Source organism: Mandrillus leucophaeus, unplaced genomic scaffold (assembly GCF_000951045.1).
Source record: "Mandrillus leucophaeus isolate KB7577 unplaced genomic scaffold, Mleu.le_1.0 Scaffold622, whole genome shotgun sequence".
NCBI lineage: Eukaryota > Metazoa > Chordata > Mammalia > Primates > Cercopithecidae > Mandrillus > Mandrillus leucophaeus.
This window is the reverse complement of record NW_012106720.1, coordinates 128,106-151,156: the sequence shown is the minus strand read 5'-3', so window position 1 is coordinate 151,156 and position 23,051 is coordinate 128,106. Positions and strand designations below refer to the sequence as shown.

At 41.7% G+C, this 23,051-nt stretch overlaps 1 protein-coding gene and 1 long non-coding RNA gene across 2 annotated transcripts in view; one reads left to right on the top strand and one right to left on the bottom strand.

Moving 5' to 3' along the window:
- Positions 1–21,943, top strand: part of LOC105553994 — a 29,340-nt gene extending 7,397 nt beyond the window's left edge. The window contains exon 2 of the long non-coding RNA XR_001008254.1: positions 20,918–21,943. This is a non-coding gene — a long non-coding RNA (uncharacterized LOC105553994). The remainder of the gene's footprint in view (positions 1–20,917) is intronic.
- Positions 1–23,051, bottom strand: part of SBF2 (SET binding factor 2) — a 118,810-nt gene that overhangs the window by 9,086 nt on the left and 86,673 nt on the right. The window contains exons 15-20 of the mRNA XM_012000212.1: positions 21,971–22,072; positions 21,071–21,256; positions 9,197–9,323; positions 3,604–3,731; positions 2,159–2,392; positions 715–819 (exon numbers count right to left, since the gene is read on the bottom strand). Coding sequence (XP_011855602.1) covers positions 715–819; positions 2,159–2,392; positions 3,604–3,731; positions 9,197–9,323; positions 21,071–21,256; positions 21,971–22,072 — 882 coding nt within the window. The remainder of the gene's footprint in view (positions 1–714; positions 820–2,158; positions 2,393–3,603; positions 3,732–9,196; positions 9,324–21,070; positions 21,257–21,970; positions 22,073–23,051) is intronic.

Here is a 23,051-nt window from a genome sequence, read left to right as displayed (position 1 = left end):
TTTTAGATGGAATCCTGTTCTGTCACCAAGCTGGAGTGTGGTGGTGCAATCTCGGCTCACTCACTGCAACCTCTGCCTCCCAAGTTCAAGCGATTCTCCTGCCTCAGCCTCCTGAGTAGCCAGGATTACAGACGCCCAGCTACTTTTTGTATTTTTAGTAGAGATGGGGTTTCACCATGTTAGCCAGGATAGTCTCGATCTCTTGACCTCATGATCTGCCTGCCTCGGCCTCCCAAAGTGCTGGGATTATAGGCGTGAGCCACCTTGCCCAATCGTTAAAATATTTTTATGATAAATGTTTCTTAAGTCAGAAACAGAAAAGGGATTGTGAACAACACAAAGTGGCATATTTTGTTGTTTTAAAATACTTTCTGTGGAGCAAACATGGTCTTGGCATTCCCCTCCTCCCTCATGTGGTAGAAGATCCGCTGAAACCACACAGGCAGTGAGACAGGAAAGAACCTAATAATTTCCCTTGGATTTGGGGTGCTGAGACATAAGTAGTATGTCACTGTGGTGAAGTGAGACACTCAGGAAGTATTCAGTCATTTGGAACTTTCTGCCCTGGACCCCCAGGACATGACCCCTCCCCTTTCCACCCTTCCTTCTGGCCATAAACCCAGCTGGGTCTTGTCACCTGTGGCAGTGGACTCTACCTGACTTAGCACCCTCAGAAAGCTCAGAAGTAGCTCTTAAGGGGCATTGCCAACTCACGCGATCTGTTCTTGGTTCTTCTTTAAGGTCCACGGTTACTCTTTCCCACAGCTGCTGCCACTTCTCAGGGGCTTGGTTCAATTTGTGCTCCAATTTTTCAATTTCCTGCAAAGAAATGAAAAGTTTTCTGATCAGTATTTCATAGAAATCAGGATGTGCCCCAAAGCCATACTGCTTCTGTACTAGGCCCAGATGAGCAGCATGGCCAGAGGGCAGTTAAGTGGTGGACATGGGTCTGAGAGGTCTCCCAGCCAGGAATAGTGGTGAGAGCTCTAGCTGGTGTGCCGCACTGTGGCGAAGATGGTTTATTAGGACCTATAACTAGGCCTTTTTGTACAGGATAGCTTACATACTAGAATGTGAAATATGTATCTCAGACATCTGCACCCTTGGGCAGCCCATGGGAAATCTGATAGCCAAAGCAAGAGGTCAAGCACTGGCCCATGGCCCAGCCCTAATAGCTGAGGTAGATGAGAAGCCAGTCCTTGACAGGAGGAACCCCTCAACTTTGATGATTCAAACCAGATGTGGAAAGAATAAGCCAAGAAATACCCAAGGAAACAGATATACCTTCTGACAGAAAAGCTGGAGATCAGGGCAGCTGCCTCTGTGACAGTATGACTACTGAAGCATACTCTTCCTGGTCAGGAAACCAGAGCGGGAAGACTCTTTAGGAAGTGTCTGGCCTATGTCAGGGCTCAAAGCTATTCCTCAGGCTGGCTACTGCCAGGAGGGGTTGGTTCCGGAACATTCCTTGCAGAAGATGGTTGGCAGCACTCCCATCAGGCCACTGACCACCCACACTTCTGACCAGAGGAAGTAAAGCACCCACAAAAGCCACAGCCAAGGCCTGACTAAGGCTGTTCAGGCAACTGAAACAGCTGGGAAGGTGCCGGAAGGAGTAAATTGCTCCATTTGCTTGATTGCTTCCTTGTAATGCTGGAAAATCATTTTTTTTTTTTTCTGAGAGTCTTGCTCTGTCACCCAGGCTGGAGTGCAGTGGCGTGATCTCCACTCACTGCAAGCTCCGCCTCCCAGGTTCACGCCATTCTCCTGCCTCAGCCTCCCGAGTAGCTGGGACTATAGGCGCCTGCCACCTCGCCCGGCTAGTTTTTTGTATTTTTAAGTAGAGACGGGGTTTCACCGTGTTAGCCAGGATGGTCTCGATCTCCTGACCTCGTGATCTGCCCGTCTCAGCCTCCCAAAGTGCTGGGGAAAATCACTTTTATTGAGACTCTTTTCCAGTAGTGAAGCCTGGTCCCCCACTGATGATAGGAAGCAAATCTGGTTTCTTCATACACGGAGGGTGCTACCATAACCCTAGCCCAGAGTAAGCAGAGCCATGTTCAGAAGTTTGTAAACCATTCTTAACTTAGCCTGGTTCCTCTGGCCTCGTGCCTCCAGGGCCCCTGGTGCCCCAGGTGTGTGTCTACAGTTGACTTACACTGAAAAGGCTGGTGAGAGCATCGGGCTGAGTACAGCTGACATCATCATAGCATGGCCACACTGTTCTCCTCTGGCTCCGTGGCCCAGCTTCTCCAGCCAGGTCAGAGTCTTCGGAGGGGAAATGCTTGGGGGTTAGCATCATCCAGTCATAGGAAGGGCCTGTGGACAGGGTCTCTTCTATGTAGTAATCCCACTTCTTGAGGCTGGAGACATTTACATTGGGCTTTAGAGCCTGTTAAAACAGAAATATAGTTTCATCTTGACCCCAAAGTACCCCAAGCTCACTGTCAGGCAAACCCCTAACATTTGTAGAGTCCAGAGGAGGAAGAGTATGAATGGAGTTCAAATACCATATGTCTAAATCTTAATTTAAAAGTCATACATCAAGATAAATTATTAAATAAAACATCTTCCAATCCTCCCTCCTACATTGAGAAATGTAACTTCCTAATGACCTAGAAGGTCAAGTTCAATAGAGAATTCTTGGATTCCTCAGAATTTTATACTAACAAGTGGTGGCACTGGGAGAGATGGCCCCAGCCCCCTGTCCTTGGCCTCTCTTCTCCTCCCACCCCTATCTTTATTCTAAGGGTCTTACATGAATGATTATGTATACCCCAGCCCACAAAGTCAAACTCTGTCCACTCTGTCAAACCTGCTACTCTTTGCCATTCTTTGGGCCTTGGGGTCCATGTACTAACATAGGAGACTGACTTGGAGAAGTAGCCTGGTGAGCAGCCTGAATTTGGGCAAAGAATTCTGAAGTGCCCAGACAGAGCATGGTTTAGATGAAGGAGGGGCATCTAACCATGTACCTTTGGTTTCTTGTACTCCTCACCTCATGAGGAGGATGCAGCTGGAGGAAGGCCAGACTAGGGTTCTATGATTGGGGCCCAGGGGAGGGACCTCTCTTGGCCCTAAGTAATGGTGGAACTGCTTATCAGACCAATCTGTTCCATTCCAGGGCGTGTGTTATGTAGATGTGCATGGTGGGGCACAGTTGCCTTGAGATATGTTATCCTTCTTGGGCTCAGCTCCAAACATCTCTGCTTCCTATAGGGGTCCTTCCATGGCTTTGGTACAGATAGACTTAAAGAAACTTTTTCTAAAGTATTTTAAGGTTTTTCAGCTTAGACCACCTGTTGATATTTCAAATTCTGTTAGTTCTTTCTTTCTGGGGAAAGTTGTCTCGCTTTGATTCTCTAGAAGTTTTCCCTTCTAGGTTTTGGGAGCCAGCTCTTAATTTTTGTGGCAAGAATTTAGGGAACAGTCTCCATTTGTGTCACAACCCAAAACTATAATATCTAAACTTTGACATAGCTTTTTGGTATGAAACCTAGTCCAATGTTTATAAAAAGCTTAAACAGCTTATATATGTTAAAACTAAGGAAAACCTTAACACAAAATTTCAGAAAATGAAACATAAATGATTTCTTACTCTACCTCTATTTCCAATGGTGAATATAAATAATTAAAGAAAATGGGACTCCTCTTGTGCATTCTGTCAATACACTCCCAAATACAGATTCCCTTTTTGGCATGCTTTTCTCCTTTATCATCAAATAAAGTTCCTGTAAGTTAAAAAAAAATCCAACAAAACAAAATTCAATAAATTTTAACACTTTGCAAAAAAAAAGTATGATGCATGTAGCAGATAAAAAAGTGGAATTTTTTTATGGCTTTAAAAACAGCAACATTTGTGCAAAAACGTTAGAAAATAACTGCAAAGCTAAAGACAGGAATGAATTTCATAGCTATAGGCAAACAAATCCAGATGGAGGAAACATCTGATGAAGTTTGCCTCAGCAACCAGCAGTCTATCAATCATGACTCTTCCAAACCTCCTCCTGCATCTATATCTAGATTCAAAGAAGTCCATGCAGGAGGCGGTCTATAGTTTTCAAGAGAAAATGGAAGGACTTCAGAGTTGATTTGATGAAGCTCAGTAAAAACCATAATTTTATGTTTCTCTTTTAAGTTGTTGGCTGTTTATTATGAAGCCGTTTAAAGTGTTTTCTTGTTTAGGAGTTTATATATACCACAGATCATGGTTACTGAGACTCTAGATGACAGAAGGGTGTAGTCTGTGTCCTTGGGTGATTTAAAAATAAAAGCAGAACTTTTATACCTTTTTCAAATAGTCAATCTATTACTAACATGAGCCCACTTTGTTTTTAATAGGGAGGAAAATGTGTTGGGGTGAGGCAAAAAGTAGTTCTTTAAAAGGCCATGAAGGGTGTCTCAGCAGTGGTGTCTTGCTTGGAATGAAGTGACTCAGTCAAAATCAACATGCATTTTACCAGTTTATATATATATAAAAAAAAAAAGTCTCAAGCCCCAGATGGCATGAAATTCATAATATGTGGGGCCCCTAAGACTAATTAACAGTTTCTTCTCTACCTTTTAACTGCAGGGTCCAGTGCAGTAGTTCTCAACCTTGGATGTACATTTGAAAAACCAAGGGCTTTAAAAAAATCCCAATGCCCAGGTCTCACCTCAGACCAATTAAATCGGAATCTCTGGGGATGGCCCGAGATATTAGTTATTTTAAAAGTTCAAGTGACTCCAATGTCCAAAGTTGCGACTGCTCTAGGGGTCGCAGTAAGATTTGGACAGCCACCTTGTATATTGCTCCATTTGGCGCCTTGAGGCATGGATTAGACTGAAAGGCTGTGTGGTAGTCAGCCCCAGTTGAAATAGGCTCTAGGCACCTTTGTAGACAGAAAGAGAATGAGCTGAAAGCAGAAGAGGAGATGCAATACCTGGCCCTCTGTTCCTCAGGGCTATTGTAACACCTTGTAATTGGAACCAAGTCCAGTGGACTTTTCTTACAATATCCATATGGCTGGCTTAGGGCAACATGTACACATATAAGGAACATCTTAAAAACAGTCCAAATCAGACAGCTAGTGCCAAATACTATCACAGTCCAAATCAGACAGCTAGTGCCAAATACTATCACAGTCCAAATCAGACAGCTAGTGCCAAATACTATCAAATTACAACCCCATAATCCAGTATGTAATAATCAACATATTAAACTTTTAGGACACAGGATAATTCTTTTTTTTTTTTTTTTTTAGAGAGTCTTGCTCTGTCGCCCAGGCTGGAGTGCAGTGGCGTGATCTCAGCTCACTGCAAGCTCCGCCTCCCGGGTTCATGCCATTCTCCTGCCTCAGCCTCCCGAGTAGCTGGGACTACAGGCGCCAGCCACCTCGCCCGGCTAGTTTTTTGTATTTTTTAGTAGAGACGGGGTTTCACCGTGTTAGCCAGGATGGTCTTGATCTCCTGACCTCGTGATCCGCCCGTCTCGGCCTCCCAAAGTGCTGGGATTACAGGCTTGAGCCACCGCGCCCGGCAGGACACAGGATAATTCATTGTGTTTAAGTTTTTCTGCTAAAGATCTTAAAAATTATGACTCAGCGTGGTACGGTGGCTCACGCCTGTAATCTCAGCACTTTGGGAGGCTGAGGCGGGCGGATCACTTGAGGTCAGGAGTTTGAGACCAGCCTGCCAACATGGTGAAATCTCTCTCTACTAAAAATACAAAAATCAGCTGGGCATGGTGGCGGGCACCTGTAATCCCAGCTACTCGGGAGGCTGAGGCAGGAGAATCACTTGAACCCAGGAGGTGGAGGCTGCAGTGAGCTGAGATTGTACCACTGCACTCCAGCCTGGCAACAATGTGAGACTCCAGCTCAAGGAAAAAAAAAAAAATTATGACTGATGAATTCTAGCAGCAGTGGTTGAGATTACTTACTTTATCATCTTGGCATATAGAGGGTAGCTACCACAGCTGTTCCTAAACAAGGTTTCACTGTAGACTTGATAACGAGTGCATCTACCAGCACACAAGAAGGAACCGACCTCAAGTAGGCAACCTAGCCTGGACTAGGGACACAAAACCAGGCTTCTTTGATGCTGATTAGATAGGTGGCCTAACATCCAGAGAGGAGGCTGGGTAGATGATTTCTACTGAGCCTTCGGCAATGACATTCTAGGATTTGAAATGCATGTTTATTTGTTGTTGTTTTTGAAACAGGGTTTCAACCCTGTCACCCAGGCTGGAGTGCGGTGGTGTGATCTTGGCTCACTGCAGACTTGACCTCCTGGGCTCAAGTGATCCTCCCACCGCAGACTCCTGAACAGCTGAGACTACAGGAGTATGCCACCACACCCAGCTATTTTTTGTGTGTTTCTTTTTCTTTTTTTTTTTTGAAGAGATGGGGTTTTGCCATGTTGCCCAGGTTGGTCTTGAATTCCCCGGGGCTCAAACAATCTGCCCACCTCAGCCTCTCAAAGTGCTAGGATTATAGGTGTGAGCCATTGCACCCAGCCTGTGTTTTTGAGTTTTAAGAGGAAACGTGTTTCATAGGATGGAAATGCTTATATTTTCCAATAATCATGATAATCTTCCAATATATACCAAATGTATCCTTTTATCTGCATCATTTTATTTAACCTTTTCAACAGCCCTGTGTGATAGGCAGGGCTATTTAGTTTTTCAGATGCAGAAACAGATGAAGTAATTTACCCAAAGTTACTGACATTTTCTGACTCTTGATCTATGGCTCTACCTGTGGGACCAGTGGTGGGTCTCAGACTTGGCAGCATAATGGGCTCACCTGGGGAGTTTTTATTTTTTATTCTTTATTTTTGAGACAGGGTCTCACTCTGTCACCCAGGCTGGACACTGCAACCTCTGCCTCCTGGGGTCAAGAAATTCTTGTGCTTCAGCCTCCCAAATAGCTGGGATTATAGGCACATGCCACCACGCCTGGCTAATTTTTGTATTTTTAGTAGAGATGAGGTTTTGCCATGTTGGCCAGACTGGTCTGGAATTCCTGGCCTCAAGCAATTCACCCACCTTGGCCTCCCAGAGTGCTGAGATTATAGGCGTGAGCCGCCGTGCCTGGCCTTACCTGGGGAGTTTTAAAAGCTCTTGATGCCTGGGCCTTACCATCACAGATTCTGATTTCAGTGGTTGGGGATGTTGCCTGGACCTTAGAAGTTTTAAAAGCTCCCCAGGTGATTATAATGTTCAGTCAAGTCTGAGAACCACTGCACTAGACCTTGTTGCTTCTCTAATGAAGAGAACAGTCATCTGCTATAGGAGAAGCCTTGGTCTTTGGCCACATCTGCATGCTGCTAAGGTAATTTGCTGATCAGCTTAATTCAGCAAAACAAACTGCTTTGTTAAAAAACCAAAAACCTAGCCTGGGCAACATGACAGAACCCTATGTCTACAAAAAATAAAAAAATTATGTGGGCGTGGGGGCACGTGCCTGTGGTCCCAGCTACTCAGGAGGCTGAGGTGGGAGGATGGCTTGCGTTCCAGAGGCAGAGGCTGCAGTGAGCCGAGATCCTGCCACTACTGCACTCCAGCCTGGGAGACAGAGCGAGACCCTGCCTCAAAAACAAAACAAAACAAAACAAAATAACCCCCCCACCCCACAAAACAAAAAAACAAACCCCCCAAAAACACAACTACTCCAGGGAGGCAAATACCTGCGTTTTACTCCCACCAATATTTGTACATGTTGTTCCTTTCAGTGATAAAGCTGAGTGACATGGTGACCCCTGTAGGTATAGGTCAGTCCACTTAAGACCAGACCTGGCCAGGCGCGGTGGCTCATGCCTGTAATCCAGCACTTTGGGCGGCTAAGGCAGGCAGACTGCTTGAGGCCTGGAATTCAAGACCAGCCTGGCCAACATGGTGAAACCTTGTCTCTACTAAAAATACAAAAATTAGCTGCGCATGGTGGCACGGGCCTGTAATCCCAGCTACTCGGGAGGCTGAGGCAGGAGAATTGCTTGAACCTGGGAGACAGAGGTTGCAGTGAGCCAAGATTGCACCAATGCACTCTAGCCTTGGAGACAGAGTAAGTGAGACTCAATCTCAATAAAAAAGGAAAAAAAAAAAGATCAGGCCTGGGGCAGTTGTAACCAACTATACTTACTACCTTCCCAATAAGCAGTATGCAGATGCTTTAGAAATTAAGGTTTCTGATTGTGATGTGAAGAATAACAATTCCATGAGTTAACAAAGGACTGGAAGTATAAATAGGATGGGAAATGGTCTCACCAGTGCTCTTTACCTTATCAAAAGTATGAAATATCATACTAGACAATTTCAATAGGATGCCCTGGAAAGCAGTATTTCCTGATTTCAGATTTCAAACTGAGAACATCAGTAAATATTTTCTTGGAATTAAGAGTTCTCTTTATGATACTGAGCGCATATAATACATTGAACAGAGCTGGTTTTTGTTTGCTTGTCTTAACAAAAATAGTCATGTGTTTCCTCTCCCCCTGTAACAGTTACAAAAGAATGTAAAATCCTCTTGGGAAATGTTTTTACCAGGGCTGACTTTCAGAATCTACTCATTACAACTATCACTGCTATTAAAAAAATAGTTCATCACTATCATTAATAATGCTAGCGATGTCTAAAATTTACTGAGTGCTTACTATGCGGTAGTGACTGTGCTAAGAGGCTAAGTGACTGTGTGAAGAGTTCACAACTATTTTCTCATGGGATCATCATGGCCCTGACAGGTGGGATAGTATCACTGTCCTCGTTTTAAAGATGAGGAAACTGAGGCTCAGAGAGGCATTTAACCCCTCCCCAAAATACTCAGTTGGTGCTGGGATTTTACCCTGGTCTGTTTGGTCCAGACCACAGGGTCTTAGCTGCTATTCAAGCTGTCTCCAAGGGCAGGCACCCTTCCTACCAGAGTGCATCAGGGTTGGAAAAACTATGAGTCAAAGTTCCTTCTCAAACAGTGTGATCACTTTGTGGTATCACAATAATAAACATTTTAATTTTACAAAGATGCTATAGGAATGACCGCCTGCTAAGAGCTAACATGGTACATAATTTCAGAATTTGGCCACTTATCCACTCTACATTCATAGTTCAGAGTTAAACCTTAACTCAGCTTGTCACTCTTGGGAGTAGTTACATTATTAGAATTTTCATTAAAAACATGCAGAACCAACAAAAAAGATGAAACAAGGGCATACAAACACATACCGTGCTCTAATCTTTCATAGTCTGAATCCAGGAGAAATGTTTTAAAGCGATTAGACACATAGTGGAAAGCCAAGAACTTTAAGTAATAGAGATTGAATTCAAACTCAGTTGGATACTGGTTGTGAACCTGAAACACACAAGGCAAAGAATAGAGTAAGAATCAAACAGAACAAAAAGGGATGCCAGGCCACTGAAGGCTCAACTGAAACATGCAGGAGACCATTCAGTCATTCACTCAACAAATACCTGAATCCCTACCATGAGTAGAGATGGGAAGGGAACCAGCTTTTCCAAGTACTTACTATGTGCCAGACACCAGATGAGGGTTTTTTGTTTTTTTTTTTTTTAATAAACATAATCTCATTTAATCTCTATGTATAGCAAGAGAGGCATTATTATCTCCACTTTACAATTGAGAAAGCAAAGGATCAGCGAGATTAAGACATTTACCCGATGATATTAAACAGTAATTAGCGAGCCCAAATTTAACCCTGGCTTATTAGGCTCCAAAGTCTCTACCCCACTCACTACATTATACTGTGCTTGGCACGTGATAGATATATATTAAATTATGGTTCTTGCTTTCCAGGTAACTGTGGTGTAATAGTGTGACATACAACAAGAAAAGCTATTCCTACAGAAGTTTAGCAATGAAAAGGATTGAGAAGAGAAGGTGGTGGCTTAAGGGGACAGCAAGAGATGTTTTCTGGTCAAAAGAAATATGTGTGTGTCTGAAGGCAATCCAGAAGGAGCCAACAGAACACATTTTAGAAAAATTTGTTAGCTAATAACTAAGATAATAAGATCCTAGGAAAGCAAGAATGAATGAGGCTTGGGCCCAGATTTAGGGAACAGCTTTGGAAACAGGGAGGGCTGAAAGGTAGGCAAGAGAAAGACAGTTCAAGTGCCAAGGGAAAAGGCAGGAGCTAATACCTTTTAGCTCTAATTTTTCATCAGTAAATTAGGCAGTGAGGTCACTGGGCACAGGAAAAGGAATGAGTGAATGACATGGGAGGTAGAAGGCTGGGAAAAGCTTAGAATGGTCATTGAGCCATAGCATGCTTTAGGCAAACCGTATACAGACTGTGGAGCCATCTCACGCTGGCAGAGGGTAGGCTGATGATCCTGTGAAACTCCCCAGCCCTCCTCGCAATCTCACCTCTATATTGCTCAAACAATCTCTCATGACCAGCTAGAAAATTTTGTTTGGTTGAAATAAGTTCCAGTCATAACTGCACTTGCTTAAAACCTGGTTCAAATGAACACTAAGGCAAGCTGTCTAAAAGTCAGCGTTCTCCTCCAAGTTTAATTTGGCAATACGGCCCTGTAGTCAGTCAGCTGGGTCAGCCAGAGTGAGCAGGCATGTGTGTAGTATGTTGACTGTCCAGTGGACCAATGGGAATTTAAAGTTATGATCTGGACATTGATTTATCAAAATTTATCATCTGGTTAGGAACCTGGTTTTCTGTGATGATTAAAGGGCTTTTTTTCCTACATTTTCTTATTGGCTTTTTAATTGAACTAAAATTTTAGCTTGTAAGAAATGCAAAATAAAATGGATTTTAGGAAGATGCATTAAAAAAGTTTGACTCCTATGCAGTAGGCCTGCAAACCATGAAACTGCTTCCTTGATGTGAGCCAATGCCTTCCTGTTGCATCAGATCTCCACAGGACAGCAGAGCTTTCCATGGGACATGGTTCTGAATAGCTAGGTAGTGTGCCATACTCCAGGTTTTTAGAACTGCAAGCATTTGTATTAAGTATGAGTTTTCTCCTCAGTGAAAATGAAGGGATAAGAAATCATGGGTTTCCTTGATCATGTAATATGAGCAACTAATTATAAAAACTGGCTGGGCCGGTGGCTCACTCCTGTAATCCCAGCACCTTTGGGAGGCCAAGGTGGAAGGATCTCCTGAGGCCAGGAGTTTGAGACCAACTTGGGCAACACAGTGAGACCTTTTCTCTACAAAAATTAAAACCATTAATCAGGTGTGGTGGCACGTGCCTGTAGCCCCAGCTATTCAGGAGGCGGAGGAGGAGGATCGCTTGAGTCCAGGAGTTCGAAGCTGCAGTGGAGCCGTAATTGTGCCACTATACTCCAGCCTGGGTGACACAGTGAGACCCTGTCTCTGAATGAATGAATGAAAAAATGATAAACGCTAAACTTGAATAGTTTATAGTTACAATAAAACAAGCAGATCTGACACATAATTAAGGATCAATATTAAAAAATACCTTTTATTTCCTTGTTTTGTTAGCCTTCTATGTGTGTCTCAGTAGTCAACCATGTCCCTTAATACAGCAATTCTCATTCAAATGCTTGCCCCTACTAATACTTATGCACAGCAAAGAAGGCCCTGGGTTGGACTCTCCACTAGGCCTGGTTCTCTGGCCTTCCTGCCTCCTTCCTTAAGCATTGCTCAGACCTCAAGTTTCCCCCTCAACCTGTCCTGTAATGCCATACAGAGCTCTCCAGTCTGAGCTGTGGCTTTGGAATCAACAGCCCCACCCCAAGGGGCCAATGATGGACAGGGGGGTGACTCAGATTGTGGGTGCTGGTACAGAAGAAGGGGACAGGGAAACTGAGGATGGAACTTGGTTCCCTACCATCTGAGTCCGGGGAGGAGAAATCTGCAGTGTGCTCAGGCAGGGTGAGCTCCAAGGGCAACTGCCCCAACAGCCCTTGGAATAAATCTTCAGTAGTCACAGGTCAGCCCCTCGCTCACTGTTTCCAGGGAAGGAAGAGTTCTTTCCACTGATCCAGTCTACAATATGTTCTAAAATCTCTTTTAAAAATCTTTATTAAAGCCTCAAGGGCCAGGCACAGTTGCTCACGCCTGTAATCCCAGCACTTTGGGAGGCTGAGGCGGGTGGATCACGAGGTCAGGAGATCGAGACCATCCTGGCTAACATGGTGAAACCCTCTCTACTAAAAATACAAAAACAAAACTAGCCGGGTGTGGTAGGGGGTGCCTCTGGTCCCAGTTGCTCAGGAGGCTGAGGCGAGAGAATGGCTTCAACCTGGGAGGCAGAGCTTGCAGTGAGCCAAGATTGCGCCACTGCACTCCAGCCTGGGCGACGAAGCGAGACTCTCTGTCTCAAAAAAAAAAAAAAATCTTTATTAAAGCCTCAAAACAACATTTCTCTCAATGACTGTTCTCCACAGAAACCACATGCCTCATATATACTTGTATCTTTTCTTGATTATTCTGATATTTAATCTACTCAGGAATACAATTTTGAAGAACCACTTCTGAGGTAAAAGTAGAATGGAAATGATAATAAATATGATCTTAAGTTGAACTTACAGGCATTTCAGAGAGATCATAGACTCAGATTAAAAGTGAAATTTCTTTACAAGTCAAAAAATGCTTTCATAGCCCAGTATATTGGCCTCACTACAAGCCCTCTGCAATTATGCTAGAAAGGTTAGACAATTTTCCGAGGCCTCGTGCACCCACTCCACTGGGACAGGAATGGGTGCTTGGAGAGAGCATCATGGTGTATACACCTGGGGGCACTATGCTTGTGTCCTCCTGTGTGCCACAGGAGCACCTCCAGTTGCTGTTTGGGGTTGAAAAACAATCTGCCCCCAAACTGGGGTTAATGATCAGGTCTACTGGAAGTGGAAGAGAAGATGCTGAGCAATTTGTTTTACTCTTCAGCAATAAAGTAACAAGCAGTAAGCATTTCTTTGGTGGAAAAGAAAAGTCAGATAGACCTCAAGACTGGGTTGATTAGTACCTAGATAGTATGTTTAGCATCTGACATTAAGAAAAATAAGGAATTTTCTGAGATGTCTTTCTTCCATCATGTATGAAGAAATGAGGAGATGGCTGAACTCTTACTGGTGCTTAGATTTCTAGGAAGCAAGTAAAATCATACTTTCTCCATTGAGTCCTGCACCCCAGTGACACAGTTTGTCCACTTCATTGGCTTCTTTTCCTTTTTGCCAATGGAACTCACCTAGACTCTTGTGATTTTTATTTGCATTTTCTAATGAAGAGTGATGTCAAGTATCTTTTCATGTGCTTATTTGTATATCTTTGGTGAAATCAGTACAAATGTTTTGCCCATTTAAAAAAATAAGTTGTTGGCTGGCACAGTGGCTCATGCCTATAATTCCAGCACTCTGGGAGGTTGAGGTGGGTGGATCACTTGAGGTCAGGAGTTTGAGACCAGCCTGGCCAATATGGCAAAACACCATTTCTGCTAAAAATACAAAAATTAGCCGGGCGTAGTGGTGCACACTTGTAATCCGAGCTATTTGGGAGGCTGAGGTGAAAGGATTGCTTGAACCTGGGAGGTGGGGTTGCAGTGAGCCAAGATTTTGCCACTGCACTCCAGCCTGGGGGAAAGAGCAAGACTCCATCTCAAATTTAAAAAAGGTTGTTTTCTTATTATTGAATTTTAAGGTTTCTTTATGTATTCTAGATAAATTCTTCAGCAAATATATGGTTTACACATATTTTCTCCCACTGTGTGATTTGTCTTTTCATTTGTTTAACAGGGATTTAAAAAAAAGTTATTTATTGCTTTTTTTAAGAGGTGGGGTCTTGCTGTGTTGCCCAGGCTGGTCTTGAACTCCTGGGCTCAACTGATCCCACCTTGGCCTCCCAAAATGCTGGGATTATAGGCGTGAGCCACCATACCCAGGATCAGCCTTATAATAAGGATCAGCCTTATAATATCTGTAGAATCTGTAGTGACGTCATCTTTCTGATTTCCAGTGTTGGTAATTTGTGTCTTTTTTTTCTCAAGCAGTCTAGCTAGAGGTTTATCTCTAGCTATATCAACAAATATTTATATCAATAAATATTCTCAAAGAACAGCTTTTGGTTTCATTAGTTTTCTTTATTGTTGGCCACAAGATTTTGGGGGCCTAAAGGCAATGTGCTTCAAATAAATGTAGCTTTATTATATTATATAGAATTGGGAATGATAGGTATTTCAGCTAGTAAATTAATTCTGTGTCAGCATTTCCCTAAGTATGGTGATGAACAGAGTTTTAGACTTCTCACAGGCATCATCTGGATTTTGTTTTTCAAAATAATTTTGTATTTATTTTGTTGCAGGTTAAAAAGTAGATAGATTTAAAAGACTAAACTGCATGAAGCATTTTAATTTTGTTTTTCCGTTATGGAGTGAAACTTGCCAACTTCACTTATTTACACGAAGAGAATCTGAAATGGAATTTGGAGCAACATGAATTTATAGGGTCTTGTTTTTTGCCCATGTGCCATTAAGTACTTTGTAAAATTTAAAGGCCTATAAAAATAAGCTATGACTCAAATCCCTGGAAAGATCAACATTTTGGAAATAAAATTTAATACATTAAAACTGGATTCTGCTTTCAGAATTATAAATATTGAGCTATAAGAGACACTATACATCAACACGTGAAAAACTGTGGATAGGGTTAAACAGACCCTAGAGCAGTATGTAGCTAATATTAATTTTTGTATTCACAGATTAAGATTTAACAAACATTAATTGTGTACTTTGTGTTATATCCTTCCATATTATATGGCCTTAAATATTAAGCTTTGATGCAAAATTGCCTTGTTATAAAACAGATTGGATTATGTTCATTTTTGCCAGTTTGCAGTTGAATAGGAAGCAGACAGCAGAAACTCCTGAATATACCAAGAATCCATCAGCTACAGCTATTTTGCCAATATTAATGGATAAATGAATAACCAACCTGTGTGCGGGCAGCTTAGCAGCTCACATATGTGCTCACAAGGAAGGCTCATATCTTCAAAAGGCAAATAGCTTTTCTCTTTGGGGTCGGACCTAGCATAGTGCTGTCATAAGGTAACCATGAGGAGAATCACATAGAGCCAGACCAGACTGAATCAATTTACAATTTGAATAAACTTTGAAATCAAAGTCAAAAATCCTGAAAAAGTTCTAAGATGCCCTCAAAGATTTACTCTAATGCCGGAATAAAGGGGATGCTTTCTTCATGTTTTTATTCATACTAGTCATATGGTTTTCTCTTGGTATTATATTTTTAAAAGAAATTTTACATAAAAATTTAATCCTTGTATATTGGATTTTTAAAAAATTTGGCTCAACTATTTTAAGAAAAGGAAGTCCTGTAATGATATCATTTGAACTAAGCCAATTTCTTTTAGAAGCAAAAAATCTGCCAGATGTTGCTATTATGAAACAGTGAGCTAGCATTTATAATTCATTTGACACCTGGATATACTGGCATAAACAATGGCTTTTTATACAATGAGGCAGTTCTAATTTAAGATCAGTGCTTCATCTGTTTTCTTGTAACTTTATTAGTACTAATGGACAAGTCTAGGCATATGTCCATGGACTGCCTTTTGGCATTCAATGTTAGAAATGGTTAGTAAGCAGGGAACATATTCCATCTGGGAAAGCTTCACTTGCTGCTGTGTAATTTTGAACCTATTTTTTTGATGTTCTTGGGCCTAGCCGGGTTGTGTGTCCCTGAGAGACTGAGGGCCGCACTAATTCGAATTATCTGGTAAAAGCCAGAGTCATGTAAAGCACTAGTGTTCACTTGAAAGGCATTCAAAGAAGGCATTTTCTAATGCCTAAAACCGTATGTCAAAGATGATGAAACACTACCTTATAATTAAGTCAGCAAGAGTCAGAAAAACTATTTGTTAACTATAGTCTTCTTAGATTCCTCTGTTTTTGAGTGAATAAACAATCCCTTTTCAGCACAAAATAATTTGCATCACCAAAGCTGATACCTCTGGTAGCCAAGCATGCTTTACTTACTGCAATTAAGGTCATATGCTTGCTTTGCTATGACTTGTCTGCACTTAGGTTTTTACGTATGAGGTATTAAGTGAAAGGAGGATTAAGGCAAATTCTTAAAAATTTATGTTTTAATTTTAAAAATTTTACTTTGGCACAGCCAGATTTGAAATCATACTAATAGGGTCTCTAGATCCTGAACAATGCTACTTTTTACAGTTTGTGAAGCTTTCACCTACAAATAATCGAACTTTAATTAAAAGTTAACTTCTGTTTTTGATTTCACAATCAACTGGTTTATATAGAACATTTGAATTTTAACTCTTTACTTGAAAAAGAAACCCAAATGAATCTTAAATTCAGCTGATTAGTAAATAAAACAAAACAGCAGAAATTAAACATATACCCCAAATTGTTTTAATTAACTTAGCATTTTGTAGTTTTAGCATCTATTGTAATGTATTCTAAAGAAAATGGGAATGTAAGTTATGCTACATCTTAGTGTATGTTAAATTGCTTTAATCATACCGCTTAAGGGGTACTCACAGAATATAGGTTACCTTCCAGCATCTAGACCTCTCCCACTCCTCCCGCCCTGAGCCCCATTCCCAATAATAAAATAGAAGAATTTCATTCCAAGTAAGGATTATTGTACTTGGGAGATAATGATGCTCCCATCTTTGAGGATAGTATGTCTTACATGGGAACCTCCTTTCTCTTACTGATTGTGGGTGGATTATTTTGCTGACCCTAGTGTTTAGGTGTGCAGAATTCTGCAAGTTGAACATAGACATTTAACATATTAAGTAGTACATTTAACTTAAGCCAAATTTGGCTGTATAAGCTCATTCCCCTGGAATCCGCCCCCATTAAAGGAATTTTTAAGAGGTAAAAAACCCAAAAGGGAGTGGGGAGAATGGGAGGAGATACAGTATTGGGCCAAAGCAATTCAGCAAATTTTTGAAAGACGGAAAATAGAAGGAAGAATAGCAGTAAATGATAGAAGAGGAGAAGCTATATTGGGATCCCTGCCAGGAGGAAAATGATTTGAGAAGGTAACAATTTGCTGTTAAGGTAAACCCATAAAGGCTCAGGGCACAGAGGCCCAAGTATTGAGTACTGCAGGGGTGAAATGGAGGCTATCATGGGACTAGCTAGAAGTCTATGGAGGCAGTACGTAGACCCCAGGTCCTTTCCCACTCCATGTAGTCATATGATTACCCTTTTCAGAGCAACAGATCAGAGGTTTATTTTCTGAAAAACAAACAAAAAAACAAACCTGATAAGCTCTAGACTTGGGAACACCAGACACAACTGGGTTAGTGATGAGACTTAGGAGACACTGAAAATAGCATGGAAAAAACGAAAGTCTGCATACTGAACTGGGATTTCCCTGGACCTATTTCCTGCCCTGTCTCCAGAAAGCAAGCAGGCAGACCTGCAAGTACTTTCTGGGGCCCCAGACAAATTCTTCTCCGTAGAAACAAGGTAGCTGCTGTTTTCTTTTTCTGGAACTCTAGTTTACTGAGATGTTGGACTTACTAATTATAGATTATTATTTTTTCCTCCAGATTTATTGAAGTATTATTTAAATATAAAATTTCCCTACTTTAAGTGTATAGTTTTATTAGTGTTGGTCACTGTACACAGCTGTGTAACCATCACCACAATCACGATACAGAACAGTTTCCTGATACTGAAAAGTTTGCTTATGCCGTTTGCATGACGATTCATCCCCTCCCTTGGTCACTGGTCCCAGGCAGTCACTGATCTGCTTTCAGTCACTATGGTTTTGCCCTTTTTAGAACGTCATATAAATAAACTTATGTAGTAGATAGTCTTTTCTGCCTGGCTTCTTTCACTGAGCATAATGATCGCAAGATTGGTCATGTCTTTGTAACATTAATATTTCATTCCCTTTGTATGTGGAGTGGTATTCCACTGAATTAATATGCCAGAATTTATTCATCTCTTCATCGGTTGATGGACATTTGGTTTGTTTTTCATGCTACCCCTTTATAGTCACACTCATTTCCTTCTCCCCTACTATCTTGAATCTGGCAACCAATAATTTATGATCTTGTCATTATGAAAATATTAGCTGGGCATGGTGGCTCACGCCTGTAATCCCAGCACTTTGGGAGGCCAAGGCGGATGGATCGCCTGAGCTCAGGAGTTCAAGACTAGCCTGGACAACATAGCAAAACCCTGTCTCTACCAGAAACACAAACAGTTAGCCAGGCATGGTGGGGTGCACCCCTGGTCCCAGCTACTTGGGAGGCCAAGGTGGGAGGATTGCGTGAGCCTGGGAGGCCGAGGTTGTAGTGAGCTGAGATCACACCACTATACTCCAACCTAGGTGACAGAGTGAGACTCTGTCTCAAAAAAAAAAAAAAAAATTATATACATGGAATCATACCCAATTGGACCCTTTGAGATTGCCTTTTTTTCCCCTTTCAATATAATGTCCTTGAGATCCCTTTAAGGTGTTGCATATGCCAGTAATTCCTTTCTACTACTGAGTAGTAGTCCACGGTATGGATGTATCCCAGTTTGTGTAGTCATTCACCTACTGTAGCGCATTTTGGTTCCCCCCAATTATATTCAAATTGGATATGTGGAAGGGTAATTCTTTTGGAAATGTGGAGCCACTGAAGGTTTTTGTTTGTTTGCTTTGAAGACTTTTGTGGAGGGGAATAAAAGGATTGTATCTGAGTTTTTGGAAGATTATGCCAGCAATTCTACTTAGGATATTCTAGATGGGTTTTTTGTTTGTTTGTTTTGAGACGCAGTCTCGCTCTATCACCAGGCTGGAGTGCAGTGGGGGATTCTCAGCTCACTGCAACCTCCACCTCCCAGGTTCAAGCGATTCTCTTGCCTCAACCTCCCAAGTAGCTGGGACTACAGATGCGTGCCACCACATCCGGTTAATTTTTTGTATTTTTAGTAGAGATGGGGTTTCACCATGTTGGCCAGGATGGTTTTGACCTCTTGATCTCGTGAGCCTCCCACCTTGGCTTCCCAAAGTGCTGCGATTACAGGCATGAGCCACCATGCCTGGCCAGGATATTCTAGATGGTCTTGATGAGGGTGGTAAGAGCATGAACAAGACTTGTGGTCTTTCAAATTCTCATATATTCATTGAGATTATCTATTTATTGTCTATTATATTCCAGAGACTGAGACTGTAATTGTGTTAGATACTAGGGATATGAAGACTAGTATGACATAGTCCTTGTTCCCGGGAATTCTCAGATTAAGTAGAGGGCAATACTTACATACAAATAAATACACTTTCGTGCTATCGATGCTATCAAAGATGTCTATACCTGACTCATTAGAAATATAAATGAAGTGGGAGGGTGAGGGTCAGCGAAAGATTCAAAGAATGATGAACTAAAATAACATGTGTAGTGCTCAGAACTGTTCCTGGCACATAGTAAGCAGTCGACATAAATTAGTAATTGTTAGTAATGGTGGTATATGGAGGCAGGAAATAGTCTAGTCCAATTGATAAGCATAATAAAAAGATAAGAAGTGCTTTCATGAAGAACTCATATGCTTTCACCTGCCTAGAAGTGAGAAGAGATGCTTGCTCCTCTCCTTTGGCCTCAGGTAAGCTTTCTGTTTCAGAGACAATGGTCTCCAAACTTCTCCTTTGTCTATTTGCCAAAAGGCGTATGAATAAAAGGGCCAATATTCAAACAGAAAACAAATATAGTATACTATTTGCTGCAAAGAGTTTAAAGGTACATGCTTAACCTTGTAATGAGCTCCTCCAGTTACTGCTTGGACAGATCAATGAAATTCTTCAATAGGTCTTTTCGTTAATAAGTAAATTAGAGCAGTAAAAAAAAATAGCTTCCTGTGTGTGGGGTGGAAGGTTGGAAAGTCACTGCTCATGAGTATGGAGTTTCTTTTTGGAGTGATAAAATGCTCTAAAATTGACTGTGGTAATTGTTACACAACTTTGTGAATGGATTCAAAACTATTGAACACTTTAAATAGGTGAATTGTATGATATATAGTTCAATAAAGCTGTTATTAACAAAAATTATGTAGTGATTTGGAAAGCTGATCAAGTGATTACTAGAATAAAAACAAAATAAAACGTAACCACTTACTAACTTGGTGTCATCAGAGTTCGTTTCAACTCTGGTTCCTGAAAACATAGTTCTACTTTTCTTTCCAATCGATATTTGAGGCCAGTGTGTTTCAAAGAGGCTCACCATTCCCACAGACAGGTGTGACATGCCAGAACTCATTCATCCAACCCTGGGATTATGGTCAAATGAAAGCTGGAAATAGGTCTGCTTTTCCTAGGCCAATTCAGTCTTCAACTTGCAAACTCGGTGCCATCCAATTCTCAAACCCAGTCCTGACCAAGGTCCCATCCAGAGGTCTGTATCTGATGTGCCTGCGATGAAGGCAGGAGGGTGCCTAGAGCACTCACATCTCCCCTACCTTCACTGCACTTGAATGGATATACCTGGGCTCCCACTTATAAGTAAGAACATGAGGTATTTGGTTTTCTACTTCTGCATTAATTTGCTTAGGATAATGGCCTCCAGCTACATCCATGTCATTGCAAAAGACATGATTTCATTCTTTTTTATGGCTGCATAGTATTCTATGGTGTATATGTACCACGGTTTCTCAATGTGGTAGAAGTGACCAGTGTTCTCAAGCCTGTATGTCCGTCTGGCTGGGCCCTGATTATTTCTCCAGGGGTTAGGCTTTACCTCTTATGTTCCTAGGCACAAGCTGGGGTCCTCCTGAACTGCGCAGACCATGTGCTGGATTTCAGGACCCCTATTACCTAGAGATTTTGTTCTTAGGTAATAAGCCCAAGTTTGCTCCTCTTCTTTGAAGATGGTCATTTAGAGTGCTGGCTACTTCACTTGGGGCAAGCCCAGTAGCCAGCTTAGCTGTCCTCGTTTCAGAAACCAACGAATTTTTTTTCTTTTCCATTTCTAGGAGTCTGCTGCTAAGATTTCAGCACGTCCTATGGCTGAGTTAATCAGAGTTATGATAGGAAGGTACCTGGCACACCATCGCAGTGCTCCATCAATGCTAGTACGTTGTGTTGTTTCCTTCACATCAAGTCAACTCAAGCTTGCTCTTACTTACCTGGTGTACACAGTCTAAGAACTGTAAGAAGACTGGAGCAAAACCACTCCCCTGACAGTTGAGGGTCAAGCTGCTCCGCTGACTGAATTTGTGACCAAAAGAGAGCCACTCTTTTTCAACCAACATCCGGAAGCCTTCAAGTGTCCTATAAAAGGGATCACTGAGTAACTGAACCAGGGATGTCACCTAGGGCACAAACAGGATGGATTGTTATTAATTTTAGTTCTGAAAAAGTCCTATTACTAAGATAAAAGCACTTCCTTCTGATAATAGCTAATTCACAAATTTACCTGGACAGCAAATTTGTTTACTAACCATTCCAGGATGGCCAATAAAATGAATTCTGTAAGCTTTCCAGTAAAAACTAAAGCTCAAATTCATTTTGGCTACAAGTTTACTTTCAGGGAATTAAGCCTTTAATCCTTAACTGGTCAGTTTGCTGACAACAACCTTTTCCTAAGTTAATCAGAGGCCAGAGGATCAGTTAAAATCAATTCTACTTTTTGGCAGATGCAGATTAATGTCTTAATGTAGTCTGAACTCACTTTTCACTCTGGAGTGGGTTAAGGTGGGGCTTACAGAGAGCCAGGGGATGGACTGACAAAACCCAGAAAGGATGGTCCATGCCTCACACTGCTGGTCAAGGGCTCCATCCACAAGCCTGCATGGTAAATCTGTGGGTGGGAGAGCCTGATGCCTGGAGCCAGAGCTCCAGGCTGCGTAGGGGCTAAGAGCTCATGGTACAGAGTTTTCTGATGGATAACAGGTGGTGTTTAACACAGGACTTTCTCTGTCCATAAACACATTAGTCATTATACAAAACATTCATCTGAAGAATTTAAAAACCACCAAATGGAAATATAAATATAAAATGAAGTATCAAAAAATATGTCTGTTTACTTGTGCAGTGATGTCCCAGCCTTCCTCCAAACAGACCAAAACTGAGGAACCATTTTCAAGTACTTCTGATACAACCACAGCCAGCTGCATTATCCTGTGAAGCTAAGAGATAGGAAGGAGAACACAATTAGACCAAGCACTTTCTGAGTGCAGAAGTCAGAAAGAGTTGCTTTCCCTGGATAATCAAACAAGTTAGGGATAAAGCACTTGCATAAAAGAACCACATAATGTTTTAAATACTTAAAGTTCTTTCAAACCAAGATTAAACAATGACACTTTTGTCTGGGTGCAGTGACTCATGCTCGTAATCCCAGCGCTTTGGGAGGCTGAGCTGGGCAGGTCATTTGAGGTTAAGAGTTCGAGACCAGCCTGGGCAACATAGTGAGACCCCCATCTCAATAAAAACAGCCACAACATGACACTTCAAAAAGGTAGACACATTTTAAAACAATACATAATGAAATAAAATTACCTTACATGATTCCCCCAAAAGTAGGTGAGCTATAATTCCATAGAGTACAAAAGATATTCTATGTGGATTTCCCAGCAAAGGAAGGAAATTCACATGAATTTTATTGGATTTAAAATTTGTTTTTCCAAAAAAAAAATTTGTTTTTCCATGATGTAGTAAGTTCTATTTCAGATATTCTTAATTTTTTGGGAATTAGATAGTGGTGATAGTTACAAAACGTTGTGGATATACCAAAAAGCATTGAGTTGTACACTTTTATCATAAGGATAAATTTTATGGTAAATGAATTATATGTTAAAAAAGATACTCCTGGCTGGGCAGGTGGCTCAATGCCTGTAATCCCAGCACTTTGGGAGGCTGAGGCGAGAGTAGTGCTTGAGCTCAGGAGTTTGAGACCACCTGGGCAACATGGCAAAACCCCATCTCTACAAAACATACAAAAATCAGCCAGGCGTGGTGGCATCTGCCTGTAGTCCCAGCTACTCAGGAGGCTGAGGTGGGAGGATCGCTTGAACCTGGGAGATATAGGCTACAGTGAGCTGTGATCGTGCCACTGCACTCTAGCCTGGGTGACAGAGCAAGACTCTGTCTCCAAAAAAAAAAAAAAAA